General features: G+C 34.0%; 3 protein-coding genes and 1 non-coding gene across 6 annotated transcripts; 1 reads left to right on the top strand and 3 right to left on the bottom strand.

Moving 5' to 3' along the window:
• The first annotated feature begins 2,847 nt into the window (after positions 1-2,847).
• On the top strand, positions 2,848-3,385 carry LOC132172764 (monothiol glutaredoxin-S1). The gene has a single exon (XM_059584334.1). The coding sequence runs from the start codon at positions 2,912-2,914 to the stop codon at positions 3,224-3,226; it is 315 nt and encodes a 104-aa protein (XP_059440317.1). The 5' UTR covers positions 2,848-2,911; the 3' UTR covers positions 3,227-3,385.
• Positions 3,386-7,920: 4,535 nt separating this feature from the next.
• Positions 7,921-9,438, bottom strand: LOC132172323 (uncharacterized). The gene is made up of 2 exons (XM_059583801.1): positions 9,286-9,438; positions 7,921-8,294 (listed from the first exon to the last, which is right to left on the bottom strand). The coding sequence occupies exons 1-2, from the start codon at positions 9,339-9,341 to the stop codon at positions 8,102-8,104; spliced, it is 249 nt and encodes an 82-aa protein (XP_059439784.1). The 5' UTR covers positions 9,342-9,438; the 3' UTR covers positions 7,921-8,101.
• A 73-nt stretch (positions 9,439-9,511) lies between these two features.
• Positions 9,512-9,584, bottom strand: TRNAR-ACG (transfer RNA arginine (anticodon ACG)). The gene has a single exon. It is a non-coding gene; the product is annotated as a tRNA-Arg (tRNA).
• A 3,207-nt stretch (positions 9,585-12,791) lies between these two features.
• On the bottom strand, positions 12,792-17,391 carry LOC132171501 (BTB/POZ domain-containing protein At1g03010). Of its 3 annotated transcripts, XM_059582829.1 has the most exons (5): positions 16,965-17,391; positions 15,533-15,599; positions 14,030-15,229; positions 13,165-13,654; positions 12,792-12,996 (listed from the first exon to the last, which is right to left on the bottom strand). In XM_059582829.1, exons 1-5 carry the CDS (start codon positions 17,054-17,056, stop codon positions 12,980-12,982), a joined length of 1,866 nt encoding a protein of 621 aa, XP_059438812.1. In that variant the 5' UTR covers positions 17,057-17,391; the 3' UTR covers positions 12,792-12,979. The 3 variants fall into 3 exon arrangements, with proteins under 3 accessions (XP_059438812.1, XP_059438811.1, XP_059438810.1); XM_059582828.1 differs by having other exon boundaries at positions 12,792-13,642; XM_059582827.1 differs by having other exon boundaries at positions 12,792-13,654.
• Between the last annotated feature and the right edge of the window lie 1,518 nt (positions 17,392-18,909).

Below are 18,909 nucleotides of genomic sequence, written 5' to 3' on the forward strand. Positions count from 1 at the left end.
TTTTTCTCCAAAAAAAAAATAAAATAATCTACCTTTAATTTATCCTCTCTTTAATTTCAATTCCTATCTCTATATGTGGAGTGAACATTTATATATATATATATATATATAGCTGGAATTGTAAGAAGAAAAGTCAATGCACATTACAAAATGTAGCTAAAAATTATAATAAATGACAAATAACACATGAACATGATGTGCAAAAATGCAGTAGCTTCACAATGGTGCAGCATAATTTGTCACTATATATTTCGGTGTATTATAATTGTAAAATATTACAGAATAAATTCAAACTATACAAAAAAAAAAAAAAATAGTATATATATGAGATGTCAGGCAAAAAAAAAAAAAATCAGAATATATTCTGACATTAATAAGGGTATAACTACAAAGTTGAGATCTGATAAGAAATTTTTGGGTCAAATGGCACTATACAACTCTTCATTCTGTACTCTTGATCAGTCGGTGTACGCTATTCCAAATGGATCTGATAAGAAATTTCTGAATATATTATACCTACGTATACTTTTACATCAAGTCTCCTTTTTGGGCTAGCTGCAGGTTCATATATGGCAATATTAATTATGTGTTTCTCAAAAATTTCAGAGTATTTCTTTTTTTTAAATATGCAGAAAATTTGGTGTTACACCAGACAAACAAGAACAGGAGATGCATGCATATATATATCATTCCCACAAATTCAAATAGGTTAAAACCCAGATAAATAATAAATAATAAATAAAAAGTCATCAATGAATTGTTCTGTAATGACATTGACAGATGACATTGAATTTTAGAGAATTTGGCTATGCTTCTTTGAGAAGATATACATTTTGGTCTGTTAACATTAAATAAATAAATAAAAATGTTTTCCAAACATTATCTATATATGAGCTGACATCCAAGTTGGTGATCATGTGGTGAACTGTACACAAATCAGCGTAAATCCTAGGAGATATTGTTCCCATTATATATATATATATATCAGAAAATTTTATTTAATTAAATTTAAATGGTCTAAAAATTAATTGGAAAATCACCAAAAGCATACAATATTAGCTATATAAATCAGGCTAGAAAGTAGCATCTAAAGCAAGACTTGATAGTAAAGGGTGTGGACCTTTTAGTTGAGAATCAGAGGGAGGATAAAGGTAATGATATACTATTATCCAATTGATTAAGACTGTACAGTAATTAATCAATCATGTGTTTCTCAGGGGAGAATATTTTGGAATAGATTAAAGTTGCGGGTCCTTAAAGGAATCATCCTTCCTTCTGGTACGGTCTCTACTTACATATATAGATTTTTATGCTATTTGGGGGCGTATTACCGTTTTAAGCAACCATATATATATATATATATATAAATAAGGCATATTAAATTCAGTCTAAATTAGTAAACTGCTATTAATGAGGTTAAGAATTTAATATGCATTTTAAATATTTATAGACTTTGTACTATTTTACATGGGTTAGAGGATATTTCCTCCATACCAGTTTGGAGAAAATTTTTGTCATTAATTAAAATATTATTGGCTTTCGGTTTTCTTTACATGATATCGAAGCTGATGAATTAATGCGAATCTTGCGAGGAAAAGAAAAGTTCTTCCCGTTTGGATAAACCCAACTTCCTTTGTCTCACGTCCTTGGCAGATGCTTAGAAAAAGACGGGCAAAGTTGTCTATGATGTGAAGGGAGAAGCGACAGTGAGAGAAAATCACAGCTGGGGGAAACGACAAACAAAAAAATTTGCCAAATCTATCTACGTTGTTGGATCAAACTTCATTTTAATTAGGATCTTATGGTCGTATCACGTATGACGCTAAAAAAACGTAAATCTGAAGATAAACTTAGCTTTAGAAATGCACGTCTATCTCCAAAGTACGTAATTAATCACATTTTGCATGTTAATTAAGCTTGCAACTTGTTATTCCATGAAAGCATGAAGACGACAGCATGCACAGATGCATGCACTATTCTTAATATAGCATAAAAAGATGGATGGTGAAGTTAACTTGCTAATGTCCTACATGTTATTCTATTTCCAGAGAGCCAAGCTTTAATTGGGTGTAGAAATATTTAGTAGAATATATTGAGAGAGAGAGAGAGAGCCAAAGCAAAGAGAGAGAGAAAGGAGATTGATGGAAATTGATAGGGTTATATCTTGGCTATTGAAGTATGATTATGTATAATACTGAAGGTATTGTCCATATTTACAGAGAAACTGTGGTAGATAAATATAGTTTATTACAATTACACATGAATTAATGGTAAATGGCTCAATAAGAAAAATATCAATCAACCTATTATGGAATAAATATTCTAGCATTTTCCATCAAACTCAAGATGTGTTTGGAAAAGAAAGGAACTGAAATTTTAATAAATGTAATGTGGCTTTTAAATCACTATTAGATCAAAATTCAATAATGATCATTTCAAATTCAATTGTGATTTTAAAAGTCACATCACATTTGGGAAAACTCTAACCTTCCTAATAACATTACTTTAAGGGAAAAAAGAAAAACACTAATGAAGACAGTTAATTACGATCACATGTTTGTTTTTTTAATGAAAGAGTAGCCTTGATTAAGAAACAACAAAATACTTAAACAAAGACTACATCGAAGTATGATTATGTGTGATTAACACAAAAATTGTCAATCTAATATGGAATATATATTAATTTGACACTGGGAATCCAATCACATATCTTCTTGAACATTTTATTCCTCAATTCTCAGTTCTTATTCTAGTTCTAAAAACAACACACCCCAGTACGGCGCTAAACCTGCCACTATAAAAAGACCTCAAAGGGAGCTCAAGCTCCTCACAGCAAGCACCAAATTAACTCATCACTTACAAGATCCTTGACACTAAAATTTCCATAGTCTTTTCAAGTACTGTTTTGGCAATGGCAGCAGAATTGATCACAACCATGGTGGCTGATAAGCCTGTGGTGATTTTCAGCAAGAGTGCTTGTGGCATGAGCCACTCCATTAAGACACTCATCCGTGGCTTTGGGGCAAACCCAACTGTGTACGAGCTTGACCAGATCCCAAATGGACTGCAAATTGAGAGGGAGCTGGTTGAACTAGGATGTCAGCCGACCGTGCCAGCTATTTTCATAGGACAGAAGTTCATTGGTGGTGCTAGTAAGATCATGAGTCTCCAAGTCAGGAATGAGCTTGTCCCAATGCTGAGAAGGGCTCGAGCTATATGGGTATGAACAACTATATATCTAGTAGTTTCTTTTCACTGCCTTAATTTGGTAACAGGCTCCAATAAAAGTTTTAATTACTTTCCGTGTACTTGTGAACGGACGTGGGTAACATAGACTACTATAGAGCTACTTTAGCTTCTTGTACTCTATATATCAAGGTCACTTATATATAGCATTACTACCATGACATACACGTGGGTGCCCTGTGCTTCTTCTTCTTCTTCTTCTCCTTCTTCTTCTCCTCCTCTCCTGTGTATATATATACACGTTGCAGGCAAATTGGGTTTTATATGTCCGCGCTGGGAGCAAAGAGAAAAAAGTTTAAGTTGATAAAAAGAGGTGGATTTATTCAGTTAATTTATATTCTAACATTCTCCCTCACGACTCCCAACTCTCAACTCTTAACTTAATAAGTGAGACCCAACAAGTTGAATATGTAATTGAAATTGGGGTAAATTGTGGAATGAGAGTTTGAACTCATGTTTGACTCTAGTATTATGTTCAATCATCATTTATCCCAAAAATTTAAGCTGATAGAAAAGAATGAATTTAATCATTTAATTTATGTTCTAACAAGCAAGATAAGTTGCGTATGATGACAAAGTAACAAACATCTATCTTGAGAACATAGAAGAGTAAAACAATGCCGGTGGACGTGCATGATAAATTTTGCAATCAAGCAAATGCGCTTGCATGCAGAGAGAGAGAGAGAGCGTGAAGCATGACCAGGCAAGAGAGTAAGATGAGAAAGGTTATATGTATTTTTAAGTGCACACTCTTTGACATAAAAGTAAAAATAATCATCGAATCTAACTGTCATGTCAAGATTGACAGGGAGTGTGCACTTGAGAATCCAATGATAATATTCATTGTCATGTCAATGAATGTGCACTTGAAAATGCATGTGACATTTCTCTTTTAAGATAAATGCGTAGCACTAATACATTGAAGAGATAATGGAAATATTGAAGGCTTTTATTGCTTACAGTTTTTCACTTTTATGTTTCTAAGTAGTGTCTTAAAGCATGTTTGGGATTACGTTTGAGAAATAGAGCTTTTAAATCAAAATTCGCTTTTTGACAAAAGTCTCATTTTTAAGCTTTTGCTAAAAATGCGTTTTTGCCATTTTTTAGCTTTTTGGACTCTTAAAAACGCTTTCAATTTTTTTACCAAACGGGTACTTTTTTTTTCAAACAGGCTTTTTGAGTGTTAAACGCACTTTTATACCCTTCAAACACACACCCAAACATACCCTTAATCCTAAAAAGATCATGTAATATATAACCACTCAAAAAAAAAAAAAAAGGAAAAAAAAAAATTCACTTTACCCCCTAAAGTTTCAGGAGTTTTTCAATTTGAACCCCAAAGTTTAAAAATTGGCAATATATCCCCTAATGTTTCAAAAAAATTCAATTTAAACCTTCCGTTACTAATTTCAGTCAAATTGGACGAAAATCTATGAAATTACATAATTACCCTCAGGCTTCTTTTTTTTCTGTCCAATTTAACGGAAATTAGTAACGGAATATTTAAATTGAAAATTTTTGAAACATTAGGGGGTACATTGCCAATTTTTAAACTTTGGAGTTCAAATTGAAAAACTCCTGAAACTTCAGGGGGTAAAGTGAATTTTCTCCAAAAAAAATAAAGCATATATAAAAAACAAATGCATTAGCTATATCGCTCGTGCTATTGAGGTTGATGTGTCCAAGGACTTTAGCAAAGATTTTGAGCTTCAATGCCAAAATGATTCTTGGACCACACTACCTTTGTGGATATGACAAGGAAGTCATCCGTTAATTTGCTCCTTTTGTAATTAAGGTTTTCGGACACTAATCCACGGCTGCTTGTGCTTGTAATTAACCCCAACTTAATTTCATCCAATCCAACGTTGGTTGCCTTGAAATGACAGCAAAAGTTGAGAGCCATGTTACTTTGAACAACATATATATATATATATATATATATATATATATGCAATCTAAGCTAGCCACAATCATGAAAGCATTAATTGGGTAATGTTTATTTGCAAAATGAACAAAAACCTATTTTTCAATAACGACTCAAAACTAGCTAGGAGTTGGCAAAGAGATGTGTTGGGGATGTTGTGGAATGAAACTGTTGGAACTAGTGACTCATATTAGAACATTAATAGAAAGCTAAGTAGATGGGAGCAGACTGAATGGAGCGAGAGTAATTAAGTTTACGGGGGAATGATTAGGTTGTGGGGGTGTACGGGGTATTTTGGAGATTTTCAAAATGCGTCCGTACAATTAGGGTTTAGGGTTATTACTGTATATATATTATGATATAACCCTAAATCATTAATAGCAAAATACAGCCGCTCTCAGTGGACATAGGCACATTGTCGAACCACGTTAAAAATGTGTCTCTACTCCCTCTTAATCTCTTTCTCTTTTCGATTCTATATTGTTCATCATTATTGTGCACGATAACAATAATTGGTATCAGAGCCTAATTATACAATGGTTGGGGCTGGCACATCTTTTGCCAAATTCGACGTGATAAAGTTCGATGAATCCGATAATTTTGGATTATGACAGAAACGTATCAAGGATTTGTTGGTGCAACAATGGATGGTGAAGGCGTTATATGGGACAAAGCCAGAAGGGATGGCAGACATAGATTGAAAGGAGCTTGAGTCTAAAGCGGTGGCTACTATTCGGTCTTGTCTGGGAGATGACGTGATGTATCATGTCATGGACGAAGAATCTTCGACAACAGTTTGGTTGAAATTGGAAAGTCAGAATATGTCAAAGTCATTGACAAACAATAAAGATATTTGGTTATATATATAAGTGATATAATTCTATTTTTGTAACCCTTCCAGGTCTAAAGACACACAAGGTGGTCATGTGTCTCCTTCCACATAGGTGGCTTTTAAAGCCACAATTAGATTAAAATTCAATAAAGATTCATCTCATATTTAATGGTTGGTGTGGGAAAATGAGTTTATACATAAAATGAACATAATTCTATTTATGTAACACTTCAATATCTCGAGATCCACAAGATGGTTGTAGGTCTCCTTCCACATAAGTGACTTTTAAAATCACAATTTGATTAAAATCCAATAAAGATTCATCTCATATTTAATGGTGAGTGTAGAAAAATGAGTTTAGAGAAGTGGGAATAAGTGTAAGATTACTTAAAAAATTAATTATGCAGCACATTCTTGATCTCAGATCTCAGGCTCTCGTGTTAGGGTGACACACAAGAGACAATGAACTAAATCAAATTCCATGAGAAAAATCTATTAGTAGCTAATTACCAAAACCCTAAAAAAATCCTAATTGATAATACTAAGAAATTATTCACTGATTAAAGCTTGAGCGACAAGTTATGAAGAACCCCAGAAGTTTCGCACTGCAAAGAAGTACTACCCTGACGATAAATTCCATTGGAAATCACGTTAGGAAAAGGTCCATAATCAAAGACATGCCACCATTTGAAGTATTCACATCCAACGGTTGACGCTCGCGACTGCTTGCGGCCAAGCATTGTGCTTGATAAATATTAGCATGCCTTTGTCAGTACCATTGATACCCGTGCCCGAGTCCATCACTTGGCCAGCCGTTAAATGCAAGAATTATATGCTTTTATTTTATATAAAGAGCACAAACACACATATAAAGAAACTATATGTATCTATGTTCTTTTGTATTTATATAACTCTGTACATTTCCCCAACTAAACAGAAAATAGAAAAAGTCCGTCCCCACACAAAAAATCATGGTCCCACCCCTAACTATATTCAATTTGATCTTTGTGAAGGGTGGTTTCGATCACACTAGACCATTTGCAGTGGTCAAATCACCACACTTTTATCACTTTTAAAACAAAAAACAAAAAATAGTTTTTATTTTTAATTTTCATATATTTTAAATAATTATAGTTTTTTACATTATATACTTGTATCATTTTCTCTGTGAGTTTTTAGGAAAAATATATAAAAAAGAAAGATAATAATAGCTCCACAAGGTAATTATAAAATAGTTTAATTATCATGGGGTGATACAGTGACACTCTATAAACCGCCCAAACATCTACATAGTATATTCAAACTCATTGCAGCAGAACCCAAGGGGAGGAAGTTGAGGAGGTGACTTGTAAATTTGTTGATGTATTCTAGGGGTAGCCTTTTGATTTGATGAGATTGGTTTTCTCCTATATCTCACCATTTTTCTCCTTTTGGTTTTGTAAGCATCATAATGTCACATATAACATAAAGATGAGAGTCGTCACTTAGAGTCGTTTTAGTATAAATTGAGTCCCACTAGTGTAATGAAATACCAAATGAGCATGCGAACATGCTTTCTGATCATATTTTGTGTGCCTCTCACATATTGAGTATGACATAGTTTATGAAATGAAGAAACTATGAAGGAGAAATTAGGAAGGTAAGGAACCTTCCTTACCTTTATTGAAACATGGGGCTTTCAGAACAAACTCTTCGAACAAGAAAATGATTAGACCATCTGAGAAGTAGAAATGACTGAAAAATGTATAAAAAACAACAGGCTATCCTCAGAGTTTGAATACAATAATCATAATAAATGGCAAAAACGCCTTAAATTTGTCTCTCTGTTTTTTGGATGAATAACAAAAGGTATTCATATTGTAACATCTTTCAGTCATCATGGAAGATACAAGAGGTTTTCCTTATTGTTCAAAGTAAGCCAAATAAGCATTTCTTCCTTCATATTATATGATAACAAAGGAAAACAAAGAAGAAAATTATTGCTTAGAGAGAATATTACATACTTTAATTAAGCATAGAGAAGAGCTCACATATTTAGCTGAACATTAGTTACCCAAACATCCATGACATAACAACACAACAAGTATTCCAACACAGCTTCAATAATTGACATAATCTTTTAAGACTTGGTTTTTCTGCTCTAGCTTTGCATTCCTTTGCCAATTCTCTACTGCTTTACAAACTGTAGCATTCGCCTCGTGTATCTCCTCAGCAGAGAACTTGTGCTCTGTGATTCCCAAAGGTCCAGGCTGCAGTACCTTTACCACAGTTTCCATCTCTTGCTCTAGCTGCCTGTGCAATATGAAAAACGGCTCGTAAAATGAGTCAAAACATGAGATCCCAATTAACATTTCAGTTTGAACAAATGCACAACAAGAAAAACATCTGCCGTTAAAATACTTGATAGCAATAGTTTCAAACAAGGGCATCCGGTAGAACCTCAAAACCGAACCCTAGCAAGTAAACCCGGGATATGACATCATATTTCTAATGGATCCCACAACAGATCATGGATCCAACACTTTCAAATGCCAGGGGAGAAACAATGGAGCCCTATAAATTCAACCAAACATTTACCCTCTTCAGTTTACAAATGAAGATCATACTTTTTCTTCAAAGATAGTAAAGGGGAAAACATTTCTCTACTTCAAGCCAAAATGTCAAGTGGGCAGTATCATAGTGATGAGAGCAGGCTAATCAATATTGCACTGTAAAGGGACGAAAAGGGAAGAAAATTTTCTGAATATTTTTCACCCACAGAAAGATAACTAACAATTACAGCAGTGTTCCTAACATGCACAACAGCACAAAGTTCCCATTCTACATTAGGAGACCAAAATTCAAATATTTATAGCAAGTTAAATAGTGCTCTACCTTCGAAATTTGAATGCACTTTTCACTCTTTATTAGCAGAAACATTGGGATTTTGATGAGGCTTAGGACTAAAAATCCCTGGCCTACCCATTAATGGCCATGGAAAAATCATTCATCTGCGTTCTGATTGTTTTCCCAATCATATACAACATTCCCAATTTTATATATACCAAAAAAATAAAATAAAATGGTGAATGAAACAGCTTCAATTTCTCATAAACAAAGCAGCTTTTTCCCAATTCTCAAAAGATTTGGCCAAATAGTTGTATTGGCATAATGGGATTGGAGAGTTCTCTCTTATCGGGCACCAAACAATGACATGGAAATAGAATGAAAAAACAACCTAATACACTAGAAATTTATTATTTCCCACATTTTCTCGGCAACCAACCAGAGAACGTCACAGTACCTGAAGAGCTTGGAAAAGGGCAAGGAGTTTCCGAACCGAGCAAAAGACAGCGGCATGTCTACCACAAAACGCACCGCAACAAACACACGGCAGACGAAAGATCAGGATCGACTACGTGGTTTTACAGGCAATCGCTGTCTGATACGCCGGCGTTTCTTTGTTCCATCAAAACGCTCCGTTTTTCAGTTTTGGAGGCGAAAAAAATAAAATAAAATAAAAGCAAACTCGACTCCACTGGGGATCGAACCCAGAATCTCTGGTTTCGTAGACCAGCGCCTTATCCATTGGGCCATGGAGTCCACTTTTGGGATGGCAACTTGTAATTATAATTATTATTTTAACTAAAGATGGCTTTGTTTATTATTTCTCCACCATGAAGGATAATCTTATTGTGATGATGATTTGTTCATAGATGGTTATTATCACTTGTCTAATTAATCCTACTCAGAAGCCTTAAAAAAATTATTTTTGCCCCTTACTTAAAATTCTAATCCATCCTAATCACTAGTATTGGTTTTTAGGCTCTCCCATTCAAGCAAGGTTCAACAATAACCTTACAAAGCCACCGAGTGGCCGGGACTTGTTTGGAAGTAAACTTCAATAAATAAAAAATAAAATAAAAAGGGGTACAAACTACAAAGCCCAAAAACATCTACAATTGTATGAATTTTTAGTCCACTTAAAAAAAAAAAAATTCCCAATATATATATATAAGATTTAGATGACATAAGTTAGTGGCCATGATTCTAAATCCCATGATGACAATCATGGTTTTGTCCACTAGTTGTATAAAGAATGTGTACCATGATCTATCACATGGCAAAGTTCATCTGTTCATGGTTAATTTGGTTTCCCCCCTATTTTTCCCCTTTTTTTGCTTCTTTTGTCTCATCTTGGGATCGTTCTGTAATTGACCATAATAATTACTTTTGGCAGTTTCCCCCATCTCACTACCTAGATGTTCTAAAAATGACAACAATTCGGTCTTTATCTGACCTGTCATATCCAAATTCTTATGGTCCACCGACACTCAAGGCTATTTAGGCGGGGATAAAGATTATGATCAATTTTGCCGTCTAAATTATTAACGGCAGATTTTAAACTGTCCCCGCTTATTATTTAGACAAATAAATTTTATAAAAATTCTCTTATATTTATTGTTCCGATTATTAGTCATTCCAATAACAAAATTCAAATTCAAAAAGAGTGAGTTTTCTTGCAAAATTTAATTATATGAAAATATTCTTATGTATAGCAACATAAGTAAAAGATGTCTTCAAGAGCTAGTTCAATTGTGTAATTCAATTGTGTAAGGATTATAGAAATCAATAATTCGAATTCTCATTTCCTTCATGTCACCAAAAAAAAAAAAAAAAAAAATTTATGAGTGAAAGATAATTATCAAGACAAGTTCTTTTACTTGTCACATCATTTGACATATATGTGGTATAATGGTTTTTTAAGGAAAATCTTTTCATTTTTAGTTCTTTTCTCTCATTTTTTTAATTTTTAAAATTATTACGGTTCTTCTTAGTATTCTTCTAATCATACATACATGAATATAATTTTTTTTTTCTTTTAAAAAAAGAACTTAGTCGTCCCTTTTTTTTTTTTTTTTTTTCAAAGAAAAATAACATACAGATAGGATCAAAAAAGACCAAGAAAAACTATAGCATTTTTCTAATTTTAAAAAGTAAAAGAATTGAAGAAAAATCATAGGACGACATATAACACATCTCATTTTTTAATCATCATGCATGGTTTAGTAAGTTATTTAAAAAGATGGTGTATATACCTAATACCTTAAATTGCAAACGTAGAAGCATAAAGGATGACATAGCAACTGGTTTTTCTCCCTCACAAATGATATGATTAAATTGCACTTAATATGTGAAGTCCAAATTAAATTGGTCTTCATTTAAAGTTGGTGTATATATATATATATATATATATATATATATATATATATATATATCAATTGATTTTTATTTTAAAAAATTTTTAGGGATAAATACAGAATCGGTCCTTGTGGTTAGCCTAAATTATAAATCACTCAATGTGGTATAAAATATAATTTATAGGTCCCTATAGTTGGCCTAAATTACAAATCACTCCATATGGTATAAAAAATAATTTATAGGTCCTCAAGATATAACAAAATGACAGTTTACTTCCTAAAATCAATTTCCGTTAAGAAACTTAACAAAATCTATCACTTTGCCAGCTAAGATGACACATCAGCCCTCACTCTACATCATACTACTACAGTAAATTAACCTAATATCTTATTTCCCTAAAATTTTACCACGTGCATAACCCTCCCTCATCTTCATCTTCCTCGGCCACTTCACAAATGCGACCGTCAAATTCTCGCGAAATGCTTCAAAATCGTGGCGAGGAATATAAAAATGAGGGAGGGTTGGATTAAAATTTTGGAGATATAAGATATTAGGTTAATTTACTGTAATAGTATGACGTGATAAAGTAACCGATTCTATTAAATTACCTATTGAAAATTGATTTTAGGGAGTAAACTATTATTTTGGCCTACCCTGAGGACCTATAAATTATTTTTTATGCTACATGGAGTTATTTGTAATTTCGGTCAATTACATGGACCTTTAAATTATTTGTTATACCACAGGGAGTGATTTGTAATTTAGATCCATCACACGGACCAATTATACCCTCGGGTCAGATTAGAGAATATTTTTTAAATCCAAATTTCATCGAGACGGAAATCAAAACTTATTATCGAACCTAAGCTCAGGCTTGTCGAGAGCTGACCAGGCAACTTGGGGCACAATATACAGTAGGTAATGCCTTTCCTTTATTAAATGGATTGCATTATAGGGATGGTTTCTTTGATCGGAGGTAACGTTTCATTGAAAAGTGAGGGAAAACTTTATTTACCATCCCTAATTTTTCATCACTTTTGCAATCATATTCTTAAACTTTAAAAAGTGTCAATTTAAGATTACCATACATCTTTCAAAAGTTTGAAATGCCAACAATTCCGTCCAAATTTAGTGTTAAATCTTATCAGAGACAGGGCAATCTCCAAAATATCTTAGTCCAAATTCAAGGTATTTTTGTAATTTTATAAATATCTTAAAAGTATTTAGGGGATTTTACTTATCAATTATTTAATTTAACGCTAAATTTTAACGAAAGGGTTGACATTGTAAACTTCTGAAAGATGGTAACTTTAAATTGATACTTTTTAAAGTTTAAGGGTACAATTGCAAAAGTGATAAAAGATTGTGGAAGGTAAGTAAAGTTTTCCTAAAAAGTTATTTTACAATTAGTCTCTATGTAAGAGTAACATATGTATTCTGCTTGAAAATTCCAATCTCTTCTTCATACGTAAAGAAACCTCTTTTGTTTGTCATTGCAATAGATCAAATCATTTTAATGTTTGAACATTAGAGGAAACTTTCATCTAGCTGAATATTGTGCTATTTTCAAATATGATGTCAACATTCCATAACAAAAGCTCAGCATTTTCTGTAAGTATAGATGACATCAAGAGTTGCTATATATAATGAAACTAAAACCATGAAAAATTTCATATTACAAAAGAACTTTTTTTTTGAATTCTATTTCAATATTCTAAAAATCCTCACACCTCTGGACATACCTCTTGCATACAAATTTTGATTTGAGTTCCTGCCCTTCATAGCCCATGGAGAAGTCAAGGCATTGATCTCACTGAACACAGTAAACCCAGGATCAATACACAAAATCACACTAAATATATATATATTACACTAGACACTCATGCATATATATTATATTCTACACATTTACACAAAGTTTATGAAACTGAGTGACGCCTTCTCTTCTGAAATGGAAATCGACTCTCTGAGTGAGCCTTACCTCCTATAGGCTTTATGCCATTAATCCGAAACAGGGAATTCAGCTTGCTTAATTTTTTGGTGAATGATTTAAATAGCCTATTGGCAGGATGTGTCTTTACAAGCTCCTGTTTCATGGAGACATGGTCCTTCTCTAAGTCTGTTAGCCTCATTCTCATTCTTGCAACTTCAAGCTTCAGTTCTCTGTTCTCCCTTCTCACTGATGCATAGTTATCTCTTGGTGAGATGGCTCCACTTCCAGCACCACTGCCTGATCGTTGAGGGAACTGGCCATTGATTGCGCCGAAGAAGAACTGGTTGTGATTCCCATTCATGGCATTCCGAAGCCGGATTTGTTCAAAGTATAACACTTGCACAGCCATCTGCACAGGTAGCCTTTCATTCTGTGCTGCATGGCTGCAGGCTTCTTGGGATAGTTTCTGACAGTCAATTGTTTTACAAAGTCGGTAGCGCTCGGAGTCCTTAATATTTGGATGAACCTGTAATAAGAACTGTTAGAATATTAATGTCTACCATTTTCGATCAGCTTAAGCTTTTAATACAAACTGTGATTTAACATAGTTTTAGAGCAGAGATTCTGAGTTTGAACCTCGTCTCTGTAATGGTGATTTAACAAAAACCTTTGAAAGAAAGATATAAAATGTGTAGTATGATTAATCAAATGATTAAGTCTACCATTTCCTATCAGCTTAAACTTTTAAAACAAATGATGATTTAACATGGTATTAGAGTAGAGGTTATGAGTTCAAACCATGCCTCAGTAATGGTGATTTAACCAAAAACCTTGAAAAAGAAAGATCTAAATACAAGTATAGTATGTTGTTTAGTTGCTTAGGGGAGAGAGAGAGAGGGAGAGAGTAGCTTACTTTGAGGAAGATATCCACAGCTCTGTACAATCCATCACTTACTACACGAGCATGGTCTGGAAGCAGTTCTGCTAGTGATATGAACTTTGATGGCAGCAAGTTTGAGTCTAGTGCAACTTCTGCAAGATAATTGTCCAATAACTTTGATACCTTGAGAATTGAACTTTGTTTAGGAGATCCAGGGCTGTCAAAGTCGTATGCCATGTCGCTTTCATCTCTCAAGTGACTATCATCATCATCATCCTCGTCAAGGTTCAGAAACATGGAGAATATCCTCAAGATTGAATCTGTATCATAAAGTGTGCTGTGATTGTTTCCATGTGAATTTGTGGGTATTAAAATGTCTTCTAGAATTGCCTGGTCTAGTTGCAGACCAATTCGCCTCTCCAAATCCGATCTGCACGAAGTAGATGCTGATGCAGCTATCGCTGTTTTCAACAAACTTGAAAGAAATGCCATTGGAACAGGACTCTTCCTTGATTGTGTTGGTAGTAAGCTAACCATTGCTTCAACAATGACTCTTTGCTTCTTCTGCAATTCCAAATCCAAGAGATTTCCTTTGACCAGGTGGGGGTCCTTGGCAACGAGTCCTTGAAGAGAATTATGGGCATAGTTTACCAAAATTTTGCTAATCAAATCCTGTTTTAGACCCTTGGATTTTACTGCTGACAGAACCCTTTGGAAGAAATCAAGATTAAGCACTGTGAGTGATTTTCCCCACCAGTCTGCTGGTGTTTCTGGTTCCATGTTTGGGATAGATTTTGTAGGGAAGTTATGGTGATCAAGTTTTAACAAACCTGAGGTGAGCTGCTCTTTGCATGCATTACTTGCAACTGCATTGATAAGCCTGCTGACCAGGTTGATCTCCTCTGATATTGGCAATAGGCTTTCACAACGGTGAAGAACAGATATTGAGGTTGATATATTGGGGAGCACCATCTCCTTTAGATATGTTTCAGTTCTACTTTCCAGATTTTTCTCTGCAAATTCCTCTGTCATTTCCAGAAAATGAGCTGTGCATCGTAGCATAGCTACATTTGAGAGTGTAATCTCAACATTTACTCCATAACAGAACTTTGCAGCTAGTTCAAATGCCTCTGGTCCACCGGGAACAGCAGGAAGATTTATGCGTGAAACTTTTGAATCTTTTGCTTCCAACAGCAGTTTCCGAATTCTTCCACTCTTAGAAACTAGAGGGAACTGCAAAAGAACCATGACCAGATGACTAAAAGCTTCCAGAAGTGAAGTTCTCTTTTCCTTCTATCCACTACTTTAATCTCATTAATATTACACTTACAAGTTTAAAATCAATTTCACAAAAGATCTTCTGATTATCAAGATTTCTTTTTAGTTTCATTACTAGTAGCCAAATATGTTTCTATGGAGATTGTTGTAATGAATCTGCAGCTTCAAGTTATCTCAAAAGGGAATGAAGTTTGAGTTTTATCGAAAATGCACAAACAGGTTCATGTTTGGCAGCTCAAAAGTGTTACTAATGTGTACCTTATGAAGGGCGAGGCTTGAGGCTCCAACTTCAACAGTAAGATCACTAGAAACATCAGATATTGGCCTGAAAAGAGAGAAAACTGCATGATTTAGCAGTGCAGAAAGACAAAAGAATTTCAAAGAAAGAAAATGCTTGAAAGCATACATGTTTGATAGTGCCAATACTTTAGAAACTGTGCTGGAGCTTCTTCTACTATAAACTTAATTTGCATCCCCATGACCTTAAATCTAAGGACAGTGTGATCCATCTTGATTACATGATTCGACTTGGATGGCCCAGATGGGATAATTATGACTCAATTATATGGTTAGATTCGTGAATGGTTAAAACTGAATAAAAAAAATAAAAAAAATCTTTGTGGTTTACTGGCTTGGAGAGATCTGGCGGCAGCCATATGGGACCCTCTTGGATTAAATTGATAGGGATCTACGGTTGTTGTGTTCTGAAAATTAAGGCAGAAGGTTTGTCATCCTCAATGAACTCTTATACGGCCTGCCTGTACTTGTCTAGGGACTTATGGATAGTGAAAATTCAGAAATTATTACCCGGCAAACATTAATTGCAGTTGAGGATGTTGATAGTGCTGAGTGCATTATAGAATATGGACATTTATCAGCACACCCTCGTGCAGCTGTCATATATATAAGGTTTTCAGGGTCAAGGTCACAGGTTAATCTGTCATAATCCTGCTTACCTTTTCTGTGGTGTAGCTATCAAGAAGTGTTGTTTTCTTCCATAAAGTTGTAGGGGGCTCTGGCTTTAGCTAATGAGAAATTGAAGCCTATCACAATATTGTTTGACATATACCAAAAGGCTCTATTTTGGAAAATATGAGGAATACCACAAAAAGGGCTTTTTTTTTTTTTCTTTTTTTTTTTTTGCTTATTTGTTCATCAACCACGACCAGACTCTGAATATTCAAAATATGGCTGGTATTTCGCAACACGACTCGTAAATTCAACACGAACCCAACATAAATTAGCGTGTTATGGGTTTGATTTGTTTAATCTTGTATTCGTGTCTCGTTACGCAAACATGAATTGTCATATGTGGTTTAGAAAAAAGTGCATGATAACCTAGTAAAATTCAAATAACTCAGTTGCTGCAATGTTTAAACCTTCAGAATGCGGTTGAATGTGATCAGATCTACTATTATTGGTAATGCTGTAAAAATGATGATTCAACTTAAATTTCAACATTTATTGATAAACTTCATAACATGTCTGGTTTGCTTCCCTTCTACTCTACAAATCCTTGCACTTTGCATTGCTAGTTAGAAATTTTATCATAATATTTACTGCCTTTTTACTTACTGATGTGCTTGAATTTCCAACTTGCCAAAGTATGAGTGGTAGAAAAAAAGGATGTATAGAATGAAACCAAACTAATAACTTGTTGAGAGAGAGCCAAGAAGGAGAAGATTATTACCATTCAGTGGCATGCCTTATGCTGGAACTTGGACGAAATGATCTCTTCCCTGATATGCTTGGCTTCAAATCACCAACGGTAACAACACCCATCTCTTCAAAAAAAACTGGCAGTTTCTTCCCTAAAATTCCCACTAAGAGCTCTAGAAAATAAAATGTCACTCTTTCAAGAAAATAACTGTTTTAACAACCTCTCTCATTTCAGTTAGAAGCCACAGGAGGCCATGCTGTGGAAAGAAAGCTGCAGTACTGAGATGAAAGTCACAAGAAGCCATGCTGGACTAAAGGGGTAGTGATGACTTTAAAACACACCTTAATGAGTGTTTATAATGTGCTTAATCTAAAGTCAAGGGAAAATGCAGGTGTGGTTGCACTTTTCGGTGAAAGGTAAGGGGAGTGGCCTCCTTTTACATGGTTTTGGCTTTGAGAAATTGCAGGAATCCTGAAGGGTTGCAGTGCTTTTGGGGGCTATAATCATGGCTAGTGAAAGCTACCCACAAAAAGATTAGCTTAAATTAAGTCTTAAATTATGTGTAAAGCTAACTAAAGTGGGAAACTAAAAGAGGATGAGTTGGATTACATGTTATAATGAGAACCCCTGTACACATACATGAGTGGAAATGTTGCCTGTGTTTCCCTCACAGCCAAACTTTGTCTCCTTTCTTTGTAAAATCAATCACAATTAAGCACCAAAAACCTTATTGATTTCACCAGCAGGCAGCAGATTCCTCTCAACTTCTACTGTTTTGACATTTCTGTGCCATGGACACCAATCCCAGTGATCCATTTCTGCCATAACAGACAACCAAGGAAACAATATTTCTGGTCAAAAAAAGGGTACTGCCAATAAAGACGTGTGACCCACTTGGCCTTTTAAGTTGAATTACTCATTATATACCTTACTTCAATATAACCATCATATATATATATTGAACGCTTTTGAATATATATATATATATATATAGGTATATGTAAGAGTCGGTGTATGGAAGCATGTAGCTAGCTAGTATGTACACCTACATGTGACAACTGTTGAATTAATCATGGCCTAAGATTTGCATCGATCAGGTGTAATGATGATCCCATCAATTTTCCAGCTTTTGTATTGCTGAATGACTGTGTTAGGTTATCAGCAAAAGTTAAGGTTGATCATGTGGTTAAGATCATTCCATTTTGAGGACCATTTCTTAACTTTCCCTCTATTAAAATATTTGTTGCCCTAAGTTGTTAGCACCCACATTAATTTATAAAATATTTGCCCTAAGTTTTATTATTATTTTTATTTCTCCCATCCTTATTAAAAAAAAAAAAGTAGGCAAGTGGTCAAATTATTTTAGCATTTTGTTATACCTTTGAAGAAATATTTTTTCTCTAAATTTGATTAGAGAAGATTCCTTTAACTCAATCTAATAAACCGACATTTATTCTTAAAATAATTTTTTCAACCCAATTAAAAAAAAAAATCATCTCGTGCAATTACGCCTTTCCGTCGTATGACTAAAAAAATTGCAATTAAATGTATTTCTTGCTCCACCTTTTGTTTTTTTTTTCTTTCTGCCAATTTTTATTTATTTATTTATTTTTATTTTTTGGTGTTCAATTATTCAAGCAAACTTGAAAGTGGATAAGTTGCATCAAAATGAGAAGTCATGTCCTAAGAATATTATTTACATGTAATCATGTGCATTATTTTCGAGCAAAAGACAAAAATCTTTTCTTTGCTAGCTAGGTTAAATGATGATAATACCTAGAACCAACCTTTTTTTGTGATAAACTTGGATCGGAATCACCCTTTTTATTTTTATTCTTTTGGCAACCTGCCGAAGCAAAACAAGGCAAAAAATATCTCCGACTGAATAACCTTGTCTACCTGTCTACTCAAACCTCCCAAAGCTACTTTCCCTACTTAAAAATAAATTAATTAATTAAATTAAATAAATAAAAAA

The sequence above is a fragment of the Corylus avellana genome, chromosome ca2 (genome assembly GCF_901000735.1).
Source record: "Corylus avellana chromosome ca2, CavTom2PMs-1.0".
Taxonomy (NCBI): domain Eukaryota; kingdom Viridiplantae; phylum Streptophyta; class Magnoliopsida; order Fagales; family Betulaceae; genus Corylus; species Corylus avellana.

What these genes read in the sequence shown, in the direction of transcription:
- LOC132171501 (XM_059582827.1), bottom strand. Translation starts at nt 17,056, where the DNA reads ATGGGTGTTGTTACCGTTGGTGATTTGAAGCCAAGCATATCAGGGAAG. An exon ending in CAAGCCTCGCCCTTCATAAG is followed by an intron (nt 15,230 to 15,532) that starts GTACACATTAGT and finishes GTTCTTTTGCAG; the next exon opens with TTCCCTCTAGTTTCTAAGAG. An exon ending in CTGTGGATATCTTCCTCAAA is followed by an intron (nt 13,655 to 14,029) that starts GTAAGCTACTCT and finishes ATATTCTAACAG; the next exon opens with TTCTTATTACAGGTTCATCC.
- LOC132172323 (XM_059583801.1), bottom strand. Translation starts at nt 9,341, where the DNA reads ATGCCGCTGTCTTTTGCTCGGTTCGGAAACTCCTTGCCCTTTTCCAAG. An exon ending in CCCTTTTCCAAGCTCTTCAG is followed by an intron (nt 8,295 to 9,285) that starts GTACTGTGACGT and finishes CATATTGCACAG; the next exon opens with GCAGCTAGAGCAAGAGATGG.
- LOC132172764 (XM_059584334.1), top strand. Translation starts at nt 2,912, where the DNA reads ATGGCAGCAGAATTGATCACAACCATGGTGGCTGATAAGCCTGTGGTG.